General features: G+C 35.4%; 1 protein-coding gene across 1 annotated transcript in view; it reads left to right on the plus strand.

Annotated features, from left to right (window-relative positions):
* The window catches only part of COL4A5 (collagen type IV alpha 5 chain), a 258,069-nt gene that overhangs the window by 113,989 nt on the left and 121,839 nt on the right, over nt 1–22,241 (plus strand). The window contains exons 3-9 of the mRNA XM_034949958.2: nt 5,656–5,745; nt 10,472–10,516; nt 15,220–15,264; nt 15,350–15,412; nt 17,996–18,049; nt 18,394–18,420; nt 20,160–20,240. Coding sequence (XP_034805849.1) covers nt 5,656–5,745; nt 10,472–10,516; nt 15,220–15,264; nt 15,350–15,412; nt 17,996–18,049; nt 18,394–18,420; nt 20,160–20,240 — 405 coding nt within the window. The remainder of the gene's footprint in view (nt 1–5,655; nt 5,746–10,471; nt 10,517–15,219; nt 15,265–15,349; nt 15,413–17,995; nt 18,050–18,393; nt 18,421–20,159; nt 20,241–22,241) is intronic.

Consider the following 22,241-nt stretch of genomic DNA (forward strand, 5'->3'; position numbering starts at 1 on the left):
TAAACAAATTGGAAGAATATTTTGACACTTAAATAAAAGCAGATATATAGATGGCGAATAGATACACGAAAAGATCCTCAACATTATTAATTAGGGAAATGCAAGAGAAAACCACAATGAGATGCCACCATAAACCTGTTAGAATATCTAATAAAAACTTTTAGCCAAAGCAAGTATAGATGAGAATGTGGAAGCAACTGGAACAATTATAGATTATTGGTATAAGTGGAAAATGATCTACACAGTTTGGCAATTTCATAAAATGTTAAACACCTATTAAACGACCCTGTTGATTCCTAGGCATTTACCCATGAGACATCAAAGCGTATGCCTATAAAAACTTGTACATGAAAATTCATAGTAGCTTTATTTGTAATAGCCAGAAACTGGAAACAACTCAACTTCCCATCAACAGGTAAATGAATCAACACATTGCAGTATATCTCTACAATGGAATACTACTCAACAATAAAAAGTAATGAACTATTGATATTCACCATAACAAGTTTGAATCTCTAAGTAATTATGCTGACTGAAAAGTTAGACAAAAAGAGTACATTCTTTATAATTCCATTTATATAAAATTCTAGAAAATGCAAATTAATCTACAGTGACAGAAAGCAGATCTCTAATAGCCTGGGGTGGGTAGGAGTAGGGAGATGGATATAGGCATAAGGAAGATATGGGCACAAAGAAGCTTTTGTAATGGATTGGCTATGCTCATTATTTTGATTGTGGTGATGATTTCTGTATTAGTCCATCTTTGCACTGCTATAAAGAAATACTCAAGACTGGGTAATTTATAAACAAAGGAAGTTTAATTGACTCACAGCTCCGCATGGCTGTGCGACCTCAGGAAACTTACAGTCATGGCAGAAGGCTTAGGGGAAGCGGGCACCTTCTTCACAAGGCAGCAGGAAAGAGAAGAGTGAGGAGCAAAGAGGGAAGAGCCCCTTATAAAACCATCAGATCTTGTGAGAACCCACTCACTATCAGGAGAACAGTGTGGGGGAAACTGGCCCCATGATCCAGTCATCTCACACCAGGTTCCTCCCTCAACACTTGGGGATTATGTGGTATACAACTCGAGATGAGATTTGGGTGAGGACCCAGAGCCAAATCCGTTTCACTGGTGTATATATGTGTCAAAACTTTTGGCCAGGCATGGTGGCTCACAACTGTAATCCCAGCACTTTGAGAGGCTGAGGTAGGTGGATCGCTTGAGCCCAGGAGTTTGATATCAACCTGGGCAACATGGTGAAACCCTGTCTCTACAAAAAATATAAAAATTGGCTGGGCATGGTGGCACACACTTGTAGTTCCAGCTACTCAGGGAGGCTGAGCTGGCAGGATCACCTGAGCCCAGGAGGTATAGCCTGCAGTGAGCTGTGTTTGTGCCACAGCACTCCAGCCTGTGCAATAAGGTGAGATCCTGTCTCAAATAACCACCCCCCAAAACAAACAAAAAACCCCAAACTTTTAAAATAGTATACTCTACGCATGTATGATTTATTCTATGTTAATTATACTTCAGTAAAACTGCTTTTAAAAAATATGTTTTTAACATAGAAATAAAACATCTAGATTTCCCTAAAAGAAATGTGTCCAAGTGCACATTACTAAACAAAGAAAACTTGCTAGACCCCTGATGAGATCAAGTTAACCAGTTGACAATGTAAAATCTGTGACACAATCAAACATTAACTAAACAAAGTGTGCCTCTGTCAGTGGCATCAGCATTTACTGGGCGCTGGTTAGAAATGCTAAATCTCAAGCTCTGCAGCTGACCTACTCAATCTAACTCTGGTGTCAGGGCCAGGTAATGTGTGTTTTAATAAGGTCTCCACGTGGTTCTAATGCAAGCTAAAGTTTTATATCTGACTTAGAGTATCTCCATTTTGACAGTCGCCAAAGGTCTATTTTCTTGTTCTACCAATTGTAATACATCAAATATTTCTAGTGCTACATAACTACAAAAACAAAATAGACATTATGCAAAAAAGAGAACCGAATTGCCTATAATTGCATTACCTAATTAAATTATCATTTTCATTTATTCATTAAGGGTCTTGCCTTCTCCACATGTTTATATAAATATGTTCATATAATGTCTGCATTTTTACAATATTATAATCTGAAGTAATTTTAATCTCAATTATTATTACAGCAGTTTGTCCTATTTTGTATTTTTCCTATCCTCAGAATTCTAATATTTTCCTGTTTAATTTTTCTTCCTTGAGAAACTATTCTTAAAATGCTTTTTTATTTTAAAGTGGCATGATTATACAACTGTCTTATTGTCATTATAAAGTGCGCTTCCTGAAGATGGTAACACTTTTATGGATGCCTTTAACTCACAAACTAGTCTACTTCTCAGTACATTAGATTTTTATTCTTCTTAATAAATGATATATAAACCACTAAAAGTTATCCTTTGTATAATTTCCCCTAGCCCTAAATCTTACATGTTTTTAACTTTTGACAAAAGCGTATGCCATATATTTTATTTAATCCATTAAGGAAGTTTATTCATTGAATGAGAATTTACTGAGTATTTGTTCTGTTGGGCACTAAGAATACAAAGTTGAAGAAGATATAATTGATTAATGAAGTAGTAATTCGAGGGGAGTTAAAGTTATTACAAATTTCTGGCTGGGGTAGTTGGGTTGTGCTATTTCCTGGAATGGAGAAGAGAGTAGAACATGAATTCAGTGTTGTTTATATCAAGTTTGTTCTTAGGAAAATTACAAAATTTTTCCTTGTCCTGATTCTTCATATATAAAATGGAAATAATAATGTCTACCTCATATTATCATTGAGAGTATTAAATAAGATAAAACATGGAAAGAGTTTAGAGTAATTCTTTGGTATATAGAAAACACTAAATACATGTTAGCTATTATTATTGTCATTGAGTTTTAGGTGCCTGTATGCATTCAAGTGAAGATGTTTCAGACAGTTGCCTATGAGAGCCTAGTTTTTTAGGAAAAAGAGTTGATATTTTAGATTCCCAGGTAAAGAGAGAGAAGATCAAAAAAGGAATCCAGTGTAATACCAGTATTTAAAGGATAGGCAGAGAGAGAGAAATATTATTGCACAAAGGAAAATACGAATGATATTTTTATGCAAATATGGGCAGGCAGCATAAACCGTTTTTTTTTTAAGTTTGACCTTTAGAAATAGCCATTTTCTGTTTGTGAGTGTTAGCAAATTACAGGAAAATCTACAGTAGTTGTAAGGATTAAACGAGTGCCTAACAACAGGCAGCAAAGAGTAGGCAACAACAAACGTCAACCTTCCCTACCATATGTATTAGGAATTAGGTGGAGGATCCCATCCCCACCACATCCTCGCTCAAGGCTTCTATAATTTCTACTTAGTAACCTTAGTACCTTTCAAAGGCTGTGGTATTGATCTTTGAATTCCTTTTGCTACTGTCTGGTAGTTGCCCTTCTCTCTTCTTTACTATAATATTGCTCACTCTGCTAGATAGGACCATGATATTATTTGACTGTAGTGCAAGGAGATTTCAGGATATATCATTTATAGGTATATGGTTTTATTAATATCAACAAAATTAAGCTTTTTAGCACCTCCACTTAAAATTTTTAGCTTATTCCTCTCTTATCTGTAGGCGAGATAGCAGTTTTGCTTCTGAGAAAATATGGCTTTCTTCAAGTATTATCCTCCAGTTTTGGCAGAGATATGCTCTAAATACCAGCTGAGATCCCAAAATGTACCTGTTTTCCTCTCATGAAAATCTACTGTAACTAGATTTTTTTTCCTTTGTGCTTTCTTTCTGACTGAAACTTGTGATCAGATTTCTACTACTAGCTCTGCCAGTAATAATTTGAGGGAATCTAGCTCTAAAAATTTTAAAACTTTTAATTTCTTCCTCTTGTTTTATTTCCTCAAAAACAATTGTGTTGAGGTTGATGAATACTAAATTATCATAATTTAATCACTAATTAAAACAACAAAGGGATATATGTCTAGAAAATAAGAAATGTAGTAATATGTCAGTAATAATTATTGTCAAAACTACAGGAATGTTGCCATCTATCATTAATTGACTAATATTAGCTTCATTAACTTTGAAATGAAAAGTGGAAACTGACCAGAAGTAGTCTTTTCAAAGTACTTATATTTATTATAGGATGTTTGTTGAATTATTCAGCATAAAATCATCTAAGCTTTTTAGACTAAACTTAGTACTTACAAAACACACACACACACACACACTTTCAGAGTAGAAATAAAAGTGTGCTGTACCTTAACCTCTAGAGATATGTGTCTTCAATGGCCCCTTAGTCAGCCACCTAGTAGATATGGATGCTTTCTCTTTCTCACGTGCTGTCCAGGCTGTCACTGTGGGTAGGATCTGTTAAGAGGGTTCCCAGAATGAGGTCTGACCAGAGGCAGCCTTCGAGCCTTAGAAAAGTAGAGGAACTACTTGTAACCCTGTAGTTGGGAGCACGTGCCATGAAGCTGTCCTTCGGGGTTCTTTTATATATATATATATATATATATTTTGTACTTTAAGTTCTAGGGTACATGTGCACAACTGCAGGTTTGTTACATATGTATACATGTGCCATGTTGGTGTGCTGCACCCATTAACTCGTCATTTACATTAGGTATATCTCCTAATGCTATCCCTCCCCCCTCCCCCCACCCCACAACAGGACCCGGTGTGTGATGTTCCCCTTCCTGTGTCCAAGTGTTCTCATTGTTCAATTCCCACCTATGAGTGAGAACATGCGGTGTTTGGTTTTTTAAAGCTGGAAACCATCATTCTGAGCCTTCGGGGTTCTTAAACTTCATAGTGATGAATTATCTTTGTGTAACTGGATCCCCTAGTTTTGGAGTTTACACCCTTACTAGGATTGGCTATATGCAGATTAACTAACCCTAATATGTTAATCCAAATAGCATTAGTACACATGCTGGCTCTGCTTCCCCACCTTTCTGGCTGTACAGATATTCACATCAGGCAACCCTACTGTAAAGGTGCTGATAAGATATGATGGGTCCTCATTGGTAGATAGGCAGTCTTCCTGTCCTGGTGATGATAAAGGCTGCGGTTAGAACTGAGACCTGAGTCACAATTCAAGTAATTATTCTGAGTAAAGGAATTAATGGTGGTATTTTCTTTATACTTTTGTTTTCTACATTGAATATGTATTCCTTTTTAGTATTAATTTTACAATTAGAAAAAGTAATAAAAGTTTTGATGTTTTGAAGGTTTTTTTCTGGTTAATTTCAAGTCTGGGAGCTTCTCTGATGGTTTCCTTTTACTCTTCCCTGCTCCATACTTATTTAATGTAACCCTTACAGATCTGGTTTCCTGGATTTATTGCTATCTTCCCTATTAAACTCTTGATGTCAGTATGTTTAAATCTCATTTCATCTCTGATATGCTTTTTACTTTTACAAGAAAGAAAGAGATTACCACATATGATATAACTTCCAGACGGTTTGTGTTTTCTCCCCCCACATCTTAACAGGTTTTCCCATGTTAGTAGATACTGTGAATTTACATAATTAAATTAAGTTAGTTTTGTCTAGATAGTCATGTCATCTTTTTGAATCTCAACCATGCCTGTGCTTGAAAATTCACAAATGACCTTACCTTTCATTCTCATTTAATTGCAGGGAGAGAGAGGGTTTCCAGGTTTGGAAGGACACCCAGGATTGCCTGGATTTCCAGGTCCAGAAGGGCCTCCAGGGCCTCGGGGACAAAAGGTATGTATCATGTTGCCAACCAGTAATGCCAGATGAATTAAGTCATCTTAAATGTGGGACTAGGTGTCACATCAACTAAAAAGTTACTGAATTATAGCAAGAAACTAATATGTAAATGAAACAATGGAATGACAGGGAGTCTGTACTTTATTGTGTTTTGTTAAAAAACTAAATATTACTGCCATATTCAGATGCTTTTGGAAGATGCTGTTGATTGTTTGTAGTTATTGGCTGCCTTCACAAAAATTAAGTTCTGTCAAGAGCTTAGCTGAGCTGGAGAGAGCTGAATTACCAGTTGTTAGAGTAGCTGATTAAGAGAAGAAGCCAAAATGAAAGTAACAGTCAAAGCTTTACTCACTTACTGCAATATTATAAGCAGAAAGTTAAACTGGAGAAAGTGCTGACTCCCCCACTGTTCTATTTGTCCCCATGGTGCAGCATCAGCAAAGGTCAGATGGATCAGCACAGATGTTGGAAATCATTTGACTGCTGAGAGAGCTCAGAACGAAAAGCTCCTGCAGTTGTATGGACCCAGGGGCAGGGTGGGAGAAGGAGAAGAGCTAGGATGGAAACGTACTGAATCAGAGTGCAGAAAAAGTATTTTTATGGTTTCTTTCTCCTCTCATAAGAAGGTCTCCACCAAAAGAGGCCTTTAAATGCAGAAATGCAGTTGAGCACAGCCAGCCATGGGAGCCTGAATCTTTGACTGATACTTCAGAGATTGCAGTGCATTAGCTGTGCACCAAGTTTGCTGTGTGGAGGGTAGCTGTCCCTTATGAGGCCTACCAAGAGGACTTTGGTTGGACCCGAACAGTCATAGGTGTTTAGACAAGAGCCATATTCTCAATTCCATACCTTGATTTTTCAGGACCTGAGTGAGAAACATAAGCTGCCCCATCATGGACCTGAATGGGTTGGACTTTAAAGGGCTCTGTCAAAAAACAGGATAATGTCTGAGGCCACAGTAGATTATGGTCATGATCAATCATGTTCTAAGCAGGATGAACAGGCCTGCTTGGAGAACTGAATGTAAGCATGAGCCCCAGCTATTGCCAAGCCAGTAATAGATGTCCCATAGCCCACTTGATCTACGTTAGAGAGCCAGGAGGCTTTTTTCTTAAGTCTTATGATGGATTGTTCTACTTTGCCAGTTTTCATTGATCTAGGTGCAATATGAGGTGCTGGCAATTCCAGAGACCCCTCACAGTTGGCCAGCAGGCAGCTAAGGGCTATATGGTTAGCTAACACTATGTGGGCCAAGGAGTTGAGGCTAGTCTGTTTTGTTTCCAAAGCTGAAGTAATGTCATTAATGACCTCAGCAAGGGTCAAAGACAGGTTGCGGACAACCTTTTCTAATTGAGCGATGCTCACAGTGAGAAAAGTTGTCTGGAGTATTCCCATGAGTAGACAGTAGGTAATGCCAGCTGGCAATTCTCCTGAATAACCGGAGTCTATCTAGTTTTGGAGTTCTCATTTTGTTTTATGTAATGTTATATGCTTAATTGGAGGGACTGTTTTGAATATTTGAGTATCTCTTATCAATGTCCTATTATGTATGTTACATTGGTAGGAATGTTGAAAGCCTGATTTTTATAAAAGAAATAATACCCCAAGAAGAGTGCACACAGTTCTGGGAATGTAAGAGTCATTGGTTACCATGGAGATAACCAGCCAGAAGTCCCTCCTGGTGAGCAGAGTACTTGAGTGGAATTGAAAAATTTGTGTAAGGTGGAGGCAGAAATAGAGAAATAAATTGCCACCACCATCGAGGCCAAAATGGCTCCAATGGCAGATCATATGTCCCTTTTCCCAGATAATTCAATTGCTTCCATATGGGACAGGAGTGAGTTGACATCCCAGGAGGTATTTTCTTCCTGTGGTATCAGAGTCAATTGTTGCAATCTATCAGATCCAGTGTAATAAAGTTAGGGTACATGAAGTACTAAAATGGTCCATGTTTAGAGAAACGTCCATTCATAATATTCAGCAGCACAGCAATCAGATGTTTATCTGCAGGGTTTAGCGATAGGTGACATATCCATTAGTTTGTCAAAATCAGAATCTTGTGAACTACCCGGGACAGGCAATCAATGAATTTAGTAAGGTGGAAGTCACAAGGTTAGTCTGTAGGAGAAAGGGAAGAGAGGTCAGATCCCTACCTTCCAGCCCCATGGATCAGCCCCATGGATCAGCTCATGGATCTGGAGGTAGTCTCAACCTATCAGCTGTGGGGACTCTGTCTTTTGACTGCCATGTGGGCAGTCTGTCCTATACCATGAGCAAGAATAGCATCTCAATGTGCATATTAAGATATGGAATTGGAAGAGATAATAGTGAACTTAAGACTCAGAGAATTTTCTGGGTTTTTTTTTTTAATGACTCTTTTGGCTGAGTGCCTTTTTCCATCTGTATTAGGTAGACTGGTGAATTGATATATGAAAGGGCTACTTCTCCTCATTTGCCTGGAAAGGAAAACTGGCTTAAAACCCTTTTTCTTAATTTTATTATTTTATATGATGGTGGTATATCATGTTGTTACAATATTAAGGAAATCAAATGGATACTCACCAGGTAGTCTTCCAATAAAGGGAGAAAATTAATTTAAATGCATGAATATTTTTTAACACTTAACTATAATCAGAGCTTAGATTTGGGGAGAATGTTGGTCATGATCTCTGGGAAAATAGGATTACATCAGGTAGTTTTGTTAGATTCAAGAGCAGAAGGGACCTGTGCTAAATTTCCCAAGTAGAACTTTAGTACTTAGAAAACAGCAGGACCCTAAATGTGTGCATACAATTTTGGTGGATGAACTACTCAACTGAATTTCCTGTGTCTAATGGCACATCAAGAGCAAGAGCAACAGAATGATTCTTGTGCACCCAGGAGTAGCACAGAAGTATCAGAGATATCTGAAAGAGTCAAGCGGATGGAATTGAGCAGTAACTTGGCAGCAATCTATGCATACTATTGGCATGGAACAACTCAATGAATACCAGCTTGGACTACACTGTCACACTCCTCAACATATTGGAGCTAGTTAAGTTCTCCAAAACTTAGACACAATCTTGTGAAAATGAGGTGGCAACTCCAATGGACTGAGATTAAACTTCAGCCATGTTATAGAAATAGGTGTTTTGGAAGAGAAATTAAGTTAAGCTACAGGAAAAGTTACATTTCTTGTATCTGAGTTTACTTGGGATTAGGGACTGAGTTTCTTGCACCCCATGCTTGCTGAGAGATGGTAGTTTTAATAAACATTTGTATTAAATTAAAATAAGTTACCTAAATTAGAATTCCTTTGAAATAATTTAGTATTAACTAGGACTATTCTACAATAACATGATCATTTATAAAGGTGTGATTGTATGCAGGTTAAGTTTAGAAAGCAGTCCAATCTTTTTTTGTGTTTTCATTTCAATTATCTAAAAAGAGAGAAGGTAAACTGCTTTCTAAACTTTCAGGATTCTGAATTTGAAGCATTGTGTACTTCTGCATCCAGTATGACTCCATGTTTCCCCAAATGGCTGAATTTATACCTTTTATGTGATTGGGTATTCTGGTACATGTGTATGTTAACATATATACTAAGTCAAAAAACTTGTAGGAGTATTCTTTAATATGCACACTCGCAATTTTCCAAAGGTTTTTTATTCTAAAAAATCAAATTTAGTTAATTTTGATAGGCAGTACGTTCATGTCACTCAAGTTAAGAGGGTATACAATGAAAGATCTCCTTCTCACCTGTGTCCATTAGTCCCTGAGTTACCCACACACACTTTAACCACCTTTGTTTGTAAAATAGTAGCACATTAAACACACTGTTTGACCTTTGTTTTTAATTTAATATACATTGTAGAAATCCTATTATCAATATATACAGAACCTCCTCATTTTGTATAACTGCATTATATTTCATTGTATATATGAACCATAACTTAACATTGTATGTATAAACCATAAATTATGAAGCCAGTCCCCTATTGATGATTATTTAGGTAGGTTTCAATTTTTTGCTATTAAAAGTTCCTTTTCCTTGGAGCAGAATTAGGTTTTTTAATTCTATTTTTTAAAGAAAATAGTTAACGAAAACTCAGTGAGGTAAGACTAAATTCTCAGCAATGCGGTTGTGACTAGAAATGGGTACATATATTAACATACACACATGGGTAGGTTCTTTTGCATGGAACTGACAGCTAGGAAGGAAAGTTTATGGTTCTTTTTAAATCGTTCTTACGCTCTGCCAATACAAAGTGCATTATAAAACAAAGCAGAGGTTTGAAAACAGCAAATTCAAGAACAGCACATATTTAGGCTCAGAGATGATGCTCATTATACCAGCATGGCAAGCAGATTAACATAATATGGGAACTGCCCAGATTTTCAGCTCCTATTTTGTTTACGAATAAATTATTTGGGGAATGACTATATCAATATTTTATCTTTGTTTTCTTGTATGATTCATAATTAACTGTACAGGTATAGAGTTTCATACATATGTCAGCGATTTCCTTCTCAGGAAATAAAGGCCTTTCTTATTTTGGGTCATACAATTTACCTCAGTGCTTTCAGTCTCAATAATAAATGCTTCTTCCTTGGGTGTATAAGTTTTTCACTAACTTTCACAGATGTTTACAGTGGTTTAAATCTCCTATTTTATAATTGAAAATGAGTTATTTGAGGACTTTTTTGACGGAAAAAAACCTAAAAATATTGCATTTTTCAGGGTGATGATGGAATTCCAGGGCCACCAGGACCAAAAGGAATCAGAGTAAGTAGTATTTTCTCTATATCAAATACTTTGTTGGTGGAAACAGATAGAGAACAAATGAAGTATTATGAGACAATTGGAAAAGACCCATATTAAAAGCCAAGAAGATAAATACAGTCTTCAAAAAGTTAAATTTAAGAGTTGGTATATGTCTATAACTAGCACTTCTTTAGTATTTTGATAGCTATTACATATATTTTTATATATATGTCTATTTAATATAAAAGGATTTTAAAGTAGCTTATGGTTGAGAATTATGAAAGTCCTAAATTCTAAAGTTTTTCATTTAATTAAAAATCTATATCATATAGTTGGTTTAAACCAGAACTTCCTAACCAGTGTGATTATCTCAGCCTAGGTCCAGAAGGCTGGTTACCTCAGGCTGTGTATCCTCCTAGTGTACCATGTATAAACATTATCATTTTTTTGTGTATCTAGAAGAGAATAAGTTTAGTTTAAACCGCTGTATTAAAGAATAACTATTTTTGGAATACTGCATTTCTTCAAATCTAACGTGCATGACTTTTCAAGTCTTGAGGCTCTGAAAAATAAGGATGCATCTCAAAATTGAAATGTACATTTAGTATAATTTTTTCTCAAAAGCTTTTAAGTTGACATATGTCTTACAGTGTATTTTACAACTGAGAGGAAACTGTAGTTTAAAAAATAGTACTGGCTTTTAAAAAATCACATTTAGCTTTCTGACCCTCAGTTTCTTCATTTGTTAACTTAGAGAGCTAAAGAGAACAATCTCCAAGGTCCCTTTTAGCTCTGAAATACTGTGTTCATAGATTGATGAAGCTCTCTAATTTGAAAATAAAATATATAGTTGGTGACATAGCATGTTTACGTGTGTGACAAAGATAACCATTTGATCATCAGAAATTTAGTAGATGCATAATTTTACAAACATTAAAAACATTCTGTTTGCTATATACTTCTTAACATCATGTAGCTTGCCTTATGTGCATCTTGTGACTGATACGGATAGGGTACTGGAGAAGCAGGGAAGAAACTTAAAACCCTTAGTTTATTTTAGCAGACATAATTCTTTATTTTTCTGTTAAAAATTGATATCAATATACTATTAAAGCTCTTTATAATAATAAAAAATAATTTTTAATATCCCTGTAGTTAACATTAACTATATTCTATATTCTAAGCACTATTGAGACTAAAAAGAATTGGCTATTTTCTCAGTTTCCATTGCAGGTGTTTGAGATTGCTTGGATACTCCATGTCCCTCAACTAGAACTCCAAGAGTGCTTGGGAATAGGTGGCCTGATAGTTTCTGCATCCTCAGGTGTCAGCTCACAGGCAATTCTTGACACGCAGAATTTTGAAGACATTATTGTGGAAACTGATAAATGTATACAAATGTACAGAGCATATAGTATAATGAACCCCCATGAACCTATCACCCAGCTTCAAAAATGAACAACATTTTGATAGTTTTGTTTAACATATACCTTACCACTTTATTTTTTGAAGTATTTTAAAGTAAATCCCTCACATCATTCATTCTACCAATGAAAACTTCAGCATGTCCCTCTAACAACCACGTAACAACTAAACCATCATCATACCTTTAAACATTAGTAATAGTTTTTCAATACTCTGACGTTCAGTCCACATTGAGTTTTCCTCAGTTGTCTGAAAGATGTCCTTTTACAATGGTTTATTCAATTTACAACCCAAGCAAGTTCCACATATTGCTTTGGGTTGCTGTTTATTAAGCTTGTTTTACTATGCCATCAGAAAAACTGGGTCATTGTACTGCATTCCACATTCTGAATTTGGCTGATTTGTTTCCTCATGATGTCATTTAAATTGTTCCTCTGTCCCCCATATTTCTTGCAAATTTCACGTTGCCTTGGAAGAGGCACTAAAGAACTTTCTGGGGGTACAGAACTGTATGCTTAAGATTAGTATATTTTGCTGTGCATAAATCATACTGCAATAACATTAAAGAAAATAGGAAAAAGTATACTTTATAGGTAGTGTTGTGAACTTAACTATTGAATAACATTATGCAGCATGAATATCAGGCTATTCTTCTTTTTTTTTTTTTTTTTTTGATGTTAGGTTTGATCAGTAGTCTCAGATAACATTAGCCTGATTCTGCCATCAAAAATTTCCCTGTCAACTTTGACTAACGATTTGGCACCCATGGATGGTCATTATTTTGCTCAGACTTGCAAGATGCTGATTTTTAAAATTCTATTAATCATTCATTTATTAGCTGGAATTCTAATAGGACAATGAGTTGCTACACCAGAAACTTCAAGTGGTCATCAAGGAAAATTCTTCAACTTTTTTTTTTTTTCATTATATGCACATGGAATTTGTGTGTTTCAATCAATTTTAGTCATTTTTTTGAAGGCCAATTTGTCCCATCTTTTGCCTGTGAAAGCCTTTTAAAGTAGACTCCTGTCCTGTGCTCTTTTCAGAAAACTCCATTGATCTTTGATAACTTCTCCCTTTTTGACACAACAAGCTCTTTCATGCTCATCCTTGGCATTTCCCCTTTAGATCTGAAATGGGACATGTCTCTGATTCCAGGTTCTTTTTAGTGAAAAATGTGATTTAGATACCACAGTCTGAATGTTAGGGTTTTTTTTTTTTCTTTCTTTCTTTTTTGGAGACGGAGTCTCGCTCTGTCACCCAGGCTGGAGAGCAGTGGCGCGATCTTGGCTCACTGCAAGCTCCGCCTCCCGGGTTCACGCCATTCTCCTGCCTCAGCCTCCCGAGTAGCTGGGACTACAGGCGTCCACCACAACGCCCGGCTAATTTTTTGTGATTTTTATTAGAGACGGGGTTTCACTGTGTTAACCAGGATGGTCTGGATCTCCTGACCTCGTGATCCACCCGCCTCGGCCTCCCAAAGTGAGCGGTTTTTATTGCTACTCGATTTGTCACTGTTTCAGTGTCTTCTCAGTGGAAATATGTATTTCTAAGAGAAAAATTAACATGAGTTCATATTATTGCTTCCAATTGCAATTTAAAATTAAGAAAGGTTTTGTATACTTATTATCTCTTCCCCTCATCTCTCTCTCTATTGAGGTGAAAATGTTCATTCCTAATAACATAAATGTAATTTCTTATTTGCTTTTTCCTACAATATGCCTATTTCCTACAATATGCTTCAAAATAACAATGTATAACTTAACAAAATAAAAATTTAAATTTTAATAGTGATGATAGGATAATAGGATTCTTGAAAACCATTAATTATTTCTTTGTTGAGTTTTCCCCCTTTGAATTGACCAGTTTTGCTAAAGAATTAGAGTTAAGATACCATGTTTGATGAAAGGCACTTGAAGTAATTCTTTTCTCTGTATGGTTTTGTCAACAACTTGAAACAGACGTACACTGGATCCAATTTATTTTTCATTTTTAATGATTTCCTTTTTACCTTTTTTAAAATTTTAAATTATTTAAAACATCTACGTGGTTTTATAAGACAAGGTGTAGTCAGAGATGCTTCTCTTTCATTCTTGCCATTTCCCTAGTGTTTTAATCTTCCTCTGAGAGGTAATCATTAGTTTTTACATAGTAATCATAGTTTTACATTATGTGAATGTGCCATAATTTATTTAGTCATGTTCCTATTGGTGGTCATTTGAGTTGTGTATTAGTCTGTTCTCACACTGCTTATAAAGACATACCCAAGACTAGGTAATTTATAAAGGAAAGAGATTTAATGGAGTCACAGTTCCACATGGCTCCAGAGGCCTCACAATCATGGCAGAAGATGAAGGAAGAGCAAAGGGACATCATACATGGCAGCAAACAAGAAAAAATGAGAGCCAAGCGAAAAGGGAAACACCTTATAAAACCATCAGATTTCGTGAGACTTACTATCACAAGAACAGTATGGGGGAAACCACCCCCATGATTCAATTATCTCCCACCGGGTCCCTCCCACAACACGTGGGAATTATGGGAGCTACAATTCAAGATAAGATTTGGGTGAGGACACAGCAAAACCATATCAAGTTGTTTCTAATTTTAACTATAACTGGTTACATGGTTGTTTCTAAACTTTAGCTATAATAATGCTGCAATTGTTAACTTTGTTTCTCATATTTTGTTTCATAATTTCTAGGGTATCTTCAGGACAGATTCTTAGAAGTGAAATGCTAGGTCAAAGGGCAAATGCATGGGTAATTTTGCTAGATATTTTCAAATTTCTCTCCATAGAGTTTGAATCTTCATTAGCAGTATATGAGAATACTTTTTCACCATAGTCTCACCTACAGAGAATATTGTCAAACTTGTATTTTTGCCAATCATGACAGAGAAATTTAAGAATTTTGGGGGTGATCACTATTAATGTCTTCAGTGGCAATATATTTGCCACTCCCCCATCCCCTGCTGAATTAATTTTTCATCACAAACCTGGGAGATCCTTATCCGTTAGAAGAGACATTTCATTCACGAATTTGCCTGCTCCTAATAAGTGCAATGAAGACAATGCTCCCTCAAATTGAAGTTTCTTTTATAGTTTTCAATAAAAGAGACTTTTAAACACATGTAAGAGATTTTTCTCTAATGTTTCAAAGAACAATGAGTAGTAATAAATAGTGAGACACAATTTTTCCAAATCTATTCTAAAATAATTTTCATAATATCCTTAGGTAGGATATTATTTTATTTTTATTGGTTGTCATTTAGTTTAAGGATGTTATTTCTTCTTATAGGGTCCTCCTGGACTTCCTGGATTTCCAGGGACACCAGGTCTTCCTGTAAGTAGCATTTCACTTTTTACTTTGAAATCTCTTGAAAAGTAATCTAAGACATATTATACATGTGTTATGTCGCTTTTCAAAGGGAATGCCAGGCCACGATGGGGCCCCAGGACCTCAAGGTATTCCTGGATGCAATGGAACCAAGGTGAGATCCATCCATTTAATCTTGGGTAGTATACTTGACAATAATTAACTTAAAAACCTAAAGAAATCAATATGAAGAATGTAGAAGAAGGGATATAGTGGCTTCAGGTCTTGGCTATTACATAAAGTATGCTCTGACTACAATTTTCTATATATTGAACTATCAATAATTTCATTAAACATGTATAATTAGCTGGGATATTGCATTGGGTTGAAGATTACTTACCAAACCCTTTTTTGACTTTAGCATAAAGTAGGATGAGAATTAAAACGAAATTAGGATATATATGTTTCAAATATTATATCAACTGTTGAAAGTAATACTTTTGAATGTCATTCATTTGCTTTGCCATTATTAAAAAACTAGGTACAATTTATGTTTTCAAATATTTCATGTTTTTAAGATTTTTTAACACGCCGAATAACTTCCTTAAGAAAAATCTTAAAAAATTATATGTAATACAGCACATCCGTTTTTACTATAAACTGTCAGTATGAAACCTGAAACTTCTTCATCAGCAAAGATGATACATTTAACAATTTTAAATAACCCTAACTTTAGATATAGCAAACATTTTTTTTTTCTGATCCAATGTTTCTTCTCTTTAGTCAACTGTTGGATTGAATATAAAGTAATAGATAATAAGAAAAAATGAGGAAAATTTGCTCTGCTTGTAAGCTTACAATATTATAGCCAATTCTTATTCCCTCCCCTTTCTCCTTTTCCTTTAGGTTAATGCAATATATTGTTATTCTCTGTATTTTCTTTTGGTATTTTCTGTTTTTCACATAATATTCTGTAAAACTATTCATAAAATACCTTAGGTCCTTCTTTCTTTCTTTCTTTGTTTTTGTTTGTTTTTTGTTTTTTGAGACAGAGTCTTGCTCTGTTGCCCATGCTGGAGTGCAATGTCACGATCTCGGCTCACTGCAACCTCTGCCTCCCGGGTTCAAGTGATTCTCCTGCCTCAGCCTCCTGAGCAGCTGGGATTACAGGCACGCACCACAATGCCCAGCTAATTTTTTTTGTATTTTTAGTAGAGATGGGGTTTCACCATGTTGGTCAGGCTGGTCTCGAATTCCTGACCTCTTGATCCGCCTGCCTCAGCCTCTCAAAGTGCTGGGATTACAGGTGCGAGCCACCGCGCCCGGCCAGATCTTTCTAACTAATGGCATATGTCAGATTTTATATAGGGCATATTTTTAAAATAACTTGAACAACTATTTTGCATTACAGTGGCCATATTTTGTGATAATTACTGTACTCTATACTTGAGGCAGTACAGTTCTTTTCATCTCCAGTATTTCTTCAGGTCAATGTAACCCTTGTCAATAATAATAATTTTAAAAAAAAATTTTGGATTCATGAGGACTAATCGTGTTCTTCATTTTAGCTAGGGCAACCTTAAAGTGATAAGACCATTGTGGAGTTGGTTTGCCTGATACATTTCATGTTAAATTGGACTAAATTTTTGTGCCTCTTCTGGTTATTTATTTTTATTTACTTATTTATTTTTGCCAGTGTGCTTTAAGAAACAAACAGACCACTAACCAAAGTTTCAAATTTGAAGGGCCAATGTATCTATAATCAGTACAGTGTGCTATATGATTAAAGGGAGCATTGATTAACTTGTGTTTCAGGCTTCCAATTATGTGAGTAACAAATTTTAAACAAATTAAATTGATTTATTATGCATATTTTTAAAGTCTGAATGCTTTTCTTATATTTCTTACTATGTAAGTAAAAGAATGAACTTTAAAGTTGGAGCCACAATGTATAGGTTTTTTTTCTTTTTCTGTCTTTTAAACTTGATGTCTAGGCCACTTCCTTTCTCTCGGGACCTACTTTTTCCATGTGTAACAAGGTGGAGAGAAGGGTATTGGACTCACAAAGACACACAACAGTAGTAATTTTATTCTTTCAAACCTTCTGATGAAGTTGTTTCTAGGATTACCGTGGCATACAGGTATTTGAAAGGAGGTTGCTTTGGTGTTCTTCTACAGGAATTTCAGCTTTTGTTTTCTAAACCAAGTGTCCATATTAGTACTTTACAATAGTGAGTGAGAAAAGCTGGGTGCCTAGAAAACATAATGACCTGCAATTGCTAGAACTATTGCTATTATTGTCCTCTTGGTGATATTAATGGCCTTCTTTCTTACCATCTTTTCCCCTTTACAAAAATAATTTGAAATAGTTTACAATAAAAGAAAAATGCAATAGAGCAGTTAAAATAAGAATCTATATAACACATGGGCAGGAAATGGGGCAGATCATTAACTATTAAATGTGATGATAGAATTTGTGGCGTGATCGTCTCAAAATATCTTTGTTGGAAGAAAAGAACTGAGGTAGATGATTTTTTTTCTTTACTTCTAATTGGGATAGATGAATTGGGATAAAAGTTGAATTGATATGGATAGTTGATATTGAAGTAATTGGAAAGTGAAGGCTAATGAACTTTTTGGCAATCTGGCATGTTTCAAAATGGCTTTTATAGAAATCTTTTCAAGAAGTCATATCTTGATGGTATAGTTATTCTTTGTTTCTTGTTCCTCCATGCTCTTTATTTTTAACTCCTTCTAGGGAGAACGTGGATTTCCAGGCAGTCCCGGTTTTCCTGGTTTACAGGGTCCTCCAGTAAGTTATAAAATTTGGGATTATGATGAACACAGGAATTAACAAAAGAAGCAGAAATGTAGTGAGAGAGCCCAATGCATTCATGTGGAACAAAGTAATACATTTTAAAGTAATAAACTAGAGGAAAATGTTTCAAAAAGAAGTTGGTAATATAGCTTTCTCCTGGGGAAAAGCAAGGATTTTGTATGTATATAAATGTCACCTCTAAGTATCCTAAGGTATATCCTATTCAGAAATGACGCTACAGCAGTCTACTCATTTTATACTCTATTTAGAAAGCATTCTGTAATTGGCGTGTTTCTCTCTCATACATATAAAATAATCCCTTTTCTTTTTAATAATAGGGACCCCCTGGGATCCCAGGTATGAAGGTAAGCATCTCATTCTGGGGAACAAATGTTTTGAATAAAATATTAGGAAAGCTGGCAACTTCAATAGGATAATGACTCAAACTTCTGTCTTAAAATCGATGTTTCTAGAAGTTGTGCAGGTGTAAACTTACAAGCTCTCCTTAAGTAGTCTCCTGTGTTCCCATGGCTTTAAGTACCTTGTATGTGCTGATACACTTGAAAATGTGTATATCAGACTTGAGTTTCTTTGCTGACACTTTAAGTCTTCATCTTCTTACACTTTGATACAGTTAACCACCTACTCTCTGTAGAATTACTTTTTTCCCTGGCCTCTGTGACACTATCCTTTCCTGATTTTTCTTCTACACCTCTGGTTAATTTGCAGTCTTCTATGTAAGGTCATTATTTTATGTCCATCAAGCATCAGGTCACAGTCTGTACTCCTTCTTCCCTGCAATGCCCAGAAATATTACTAATGCCCATATTATTGATTACTATCTAGTTACTAAATACCAAATGAGACTTTTCTTCTGAGTTAGCTATGTGTATTCATCAGCCTCTCTGACATCTCCACATGTTCCAAGTTAATCCACCCACAAAATAAACCCGCTCCTCCCTGTGGTCCTCATATCTCAAATTTGCATCTTTATATGTTATGTACACTTTTACATGATCTCAAAACCTGGGAGTTAATATTTATATCTTCCATTCCTTCACACACCTCCTCATTCAATTCCATCACTAAACACTAAGTGTGCCTGTAAAAGGCACCTTAAATTCATCCACTTTTCTTCATTCCCACTGTTACCACGTTAATCATAATGTCTCATCTGGATTACTGCAATAACCTCTTACGTAGTCTCTAGTCTCTTTTTTTCACCACTACTCCGCCCTTACCTCCCATCCTGTTTTATTCTTTACAAAGCAACCAAGAATGACATTTTAAAAGTGTTAATTGATAATTTAATATGCTTATAAACCTTCAAGGGCTTTCTACTGTGTATCTAAGGTAAAGTCCATAGTTTGTTTGTAAGAACTACATGCTCTGGTCCTTGCCTACATTGACAGCCTTATCTTAAACCACTAAACTTATCCCTTAGCTCACTGACCACATCAGTCTGCATTTAGTTATTGGGATGTGCCAAACGTTTTGCTTTTAGGGTCTTTTGTATATATGGTTTACTTTGCCTAATATTCTTCCTCCTATCTTTGCCTGGATGACTCCTTATTATCCTTCAGGTCTTAACCTGAATGTTACCTTCACAGATTGCCCTTCTTTGACTACCCAAGCTAATTTTCTCCACTAGTTTTTTTTTTTTCAATTATTGTACCATGTTATTTTTCTTCATAGCCCTTAATATTCACAGCCCTTGATATTGTCATCTTATATTTTTACATATTAGGGTCTGTATTTTCCCATTATATTGTTAGCTTTATGAGAACAGAGGCCTTGTTTATCTTCTCCATTACTGATTACCCAGAACCTACCACAATTGTTGGCAAATACTTAATATTTACTACATATTTTTTAATGAGTAACTGAAGGTACTACACTCTTAATAAATCTACTGTTCTTCAGTGTACTCTGGCCACTTCCTCATTTTCCTTTAAAAGGTAAACTTATCATTTTTATTACTGAGATGGCCTAATCTTTTAGTACATCTCTGTTACAAATTGAATCTTCAGATCATTTTTCTGGTTTTGCTGGTTTTCATGTATAATAACTGTGTCTTAGAACTTCCATTGATGGCTTCTTTTAGGGTGAACCAGGTAGTATAATTATGTCATCACTGCCAGGACCAAAGGGTAATCCAGGATATCCAGGTCCTCCTGGAATACAAGTAAGTATCCAGTGATTTTCTTTTTTTGCTATATTGATTAAACCAGAAGATTACAACAATCCCTCAACCTTTAGTACTCTCTGTTTTTGTCATAAAAATTATCATCAGATGTTTACTAGACATTACATGTACTTTCTGCCTGAAAATAAAAGCAGTCTGGACCAGGGAGAATTTTAACAACATCGGCTTCATTCTTTTGCCTTTCTATCCAGTGTTTTGGGGATTGGCAGCAGAAATAGGGTTCTATATTCTTATTCTTGTACTGTGGAGAGCAGTAGGGTCTTTTGTACATTTACAAAAGACCTAATTAAAAATAAAAATTATGGAAGTCCCATTGAATATATTAAGATATATCATTTGTAACACTATCAGTTATGCATAATATATGAACGTATTTTGAAGGCTGAAGGAATACAGTTTATGCATGGTGAACATCAAATGTAATCTTAAGAAAAAAATTTTAGCCTACAGAAAACATGCATAGAGAGAGCAGTAACTTTTGAGTATAGATTAGGAGGTCAATTTCTTAGGGTTTATATTTCATGATAATCGAATCCTTTGCCAAAAATGAAAAATCAAAACTTCCTGGTAGTTTATCACTAAGATACAAGATTGGGGACTTTTTTCATTAGCTACCTTGTCATTCCTTACTTGGTATCACCCATCCATAGTTTTTAAAATTCACTCAATCTTGCCCTTTATATTTTATAAATTGTTATGAAGTAATATTTGAAAATACAACAGAATACATGCAAAATATATGTATGTTATGAAGCATAACTATAAAGTGAACAACATTTAAGAGCTAGAAAATTACAAATAATTTTGAATCAACCTGTGTCCCCCTTGGTAATCAAATCCTTCTGCATTCCCCCAAGACATAGCTACCATCTGTGCCTTAAAAATAGCTTTATTATATATGCATATATTTCTAAGCAATAGAATATTTAGCTTTGCTTTATAAAATAATGTAATATTTATGTAGTTTTCTGCAACTTACTTTTTCTACTTGATATGCTAAGATTCATCCATATTATTGGATATGGCTTTAGTTCACTCCGTTTCACTTTCATATAACTTTCCATTTGTGAACATACTACCATTTGGTGTTTTTTGTTTTATGTGGTGTTTGTTGTTGTTGTTGTTGTTTTGAGATAGCATCTTGCACTCTTGCCCAGACCGGAGTGCAGTGGCATGATCATGGCTCACTGCAGTCTTAACCTCCTGGGCTTAAGCAATCCTCCCACCTCAGCTTCCTGAGTAGCTGGGACCATAGGTGCACATCACCACACCTGGCTACTTTTTGAAAATTTTCGTGGAGACAAGTTCTCACCATGTTGCCAAGGCTGGTCTCAAACATCTGAGCTCAAGTGATCCTCCTGCTTAGGCCTCCAAAAGTATGAGGATTACAGGTGTAAGCCTCTGTGCCCAGCCTACAATTTTTTCATTACAAAAAAAAATCCATGATTTATATCTAAGTATAGAATTGCTAGATTGTAGGCCAAATTTTCAGTTTTTAACATGCCAAATTATTCCATAACACTTGTATCATTCTCTTATAATTTATCCCAGTTCCTCTCATTTCCCTCTGTCTTTAATCTTATCTATTTTAAAATTAGAGAAGCTATCTTGAAAGTAGTAGCCTTTCCCTTCTCATTGGTAGCATAAAAGCCCTAACTAAATGCATACCTTTATCACTTTGTTTTGTAAATTTTCCTTATTATTTGTCTTATGTTTATTTACCACTTTAAACCACAAGTTTTCTTATAATTACTTAATCCTTTTATCCCTTTGCATTTTAAAATTTCACTTATAATATTGCTGAATGATAAAATTGTAGAGCAGAATTCCAATGACGACTGAAGTTTAAATGAAGTCTAAATTTCATCCATTTAGTTCTTTGTAAGATACAATTAGGGGGCCGGGCACAGTGGCTCACGCCTGTAATCCTGGCACTTTGGGAGGCCAAGTCATGAGATCAAGACCAGCCTGGCCAACATG

This window comes from Pan paniscus, chromosome X (assembly GCF_029289425.2).
Source record: "Pan paniscus chromosome X, NHGRI_mPanPan1-v2.0_pri, whole genome shotgun sequence".
NCBI lineage: Eukaryota > Metazoa > Chordata > Mammalia > Primates > Hominidae > Pan > Pan paniscus.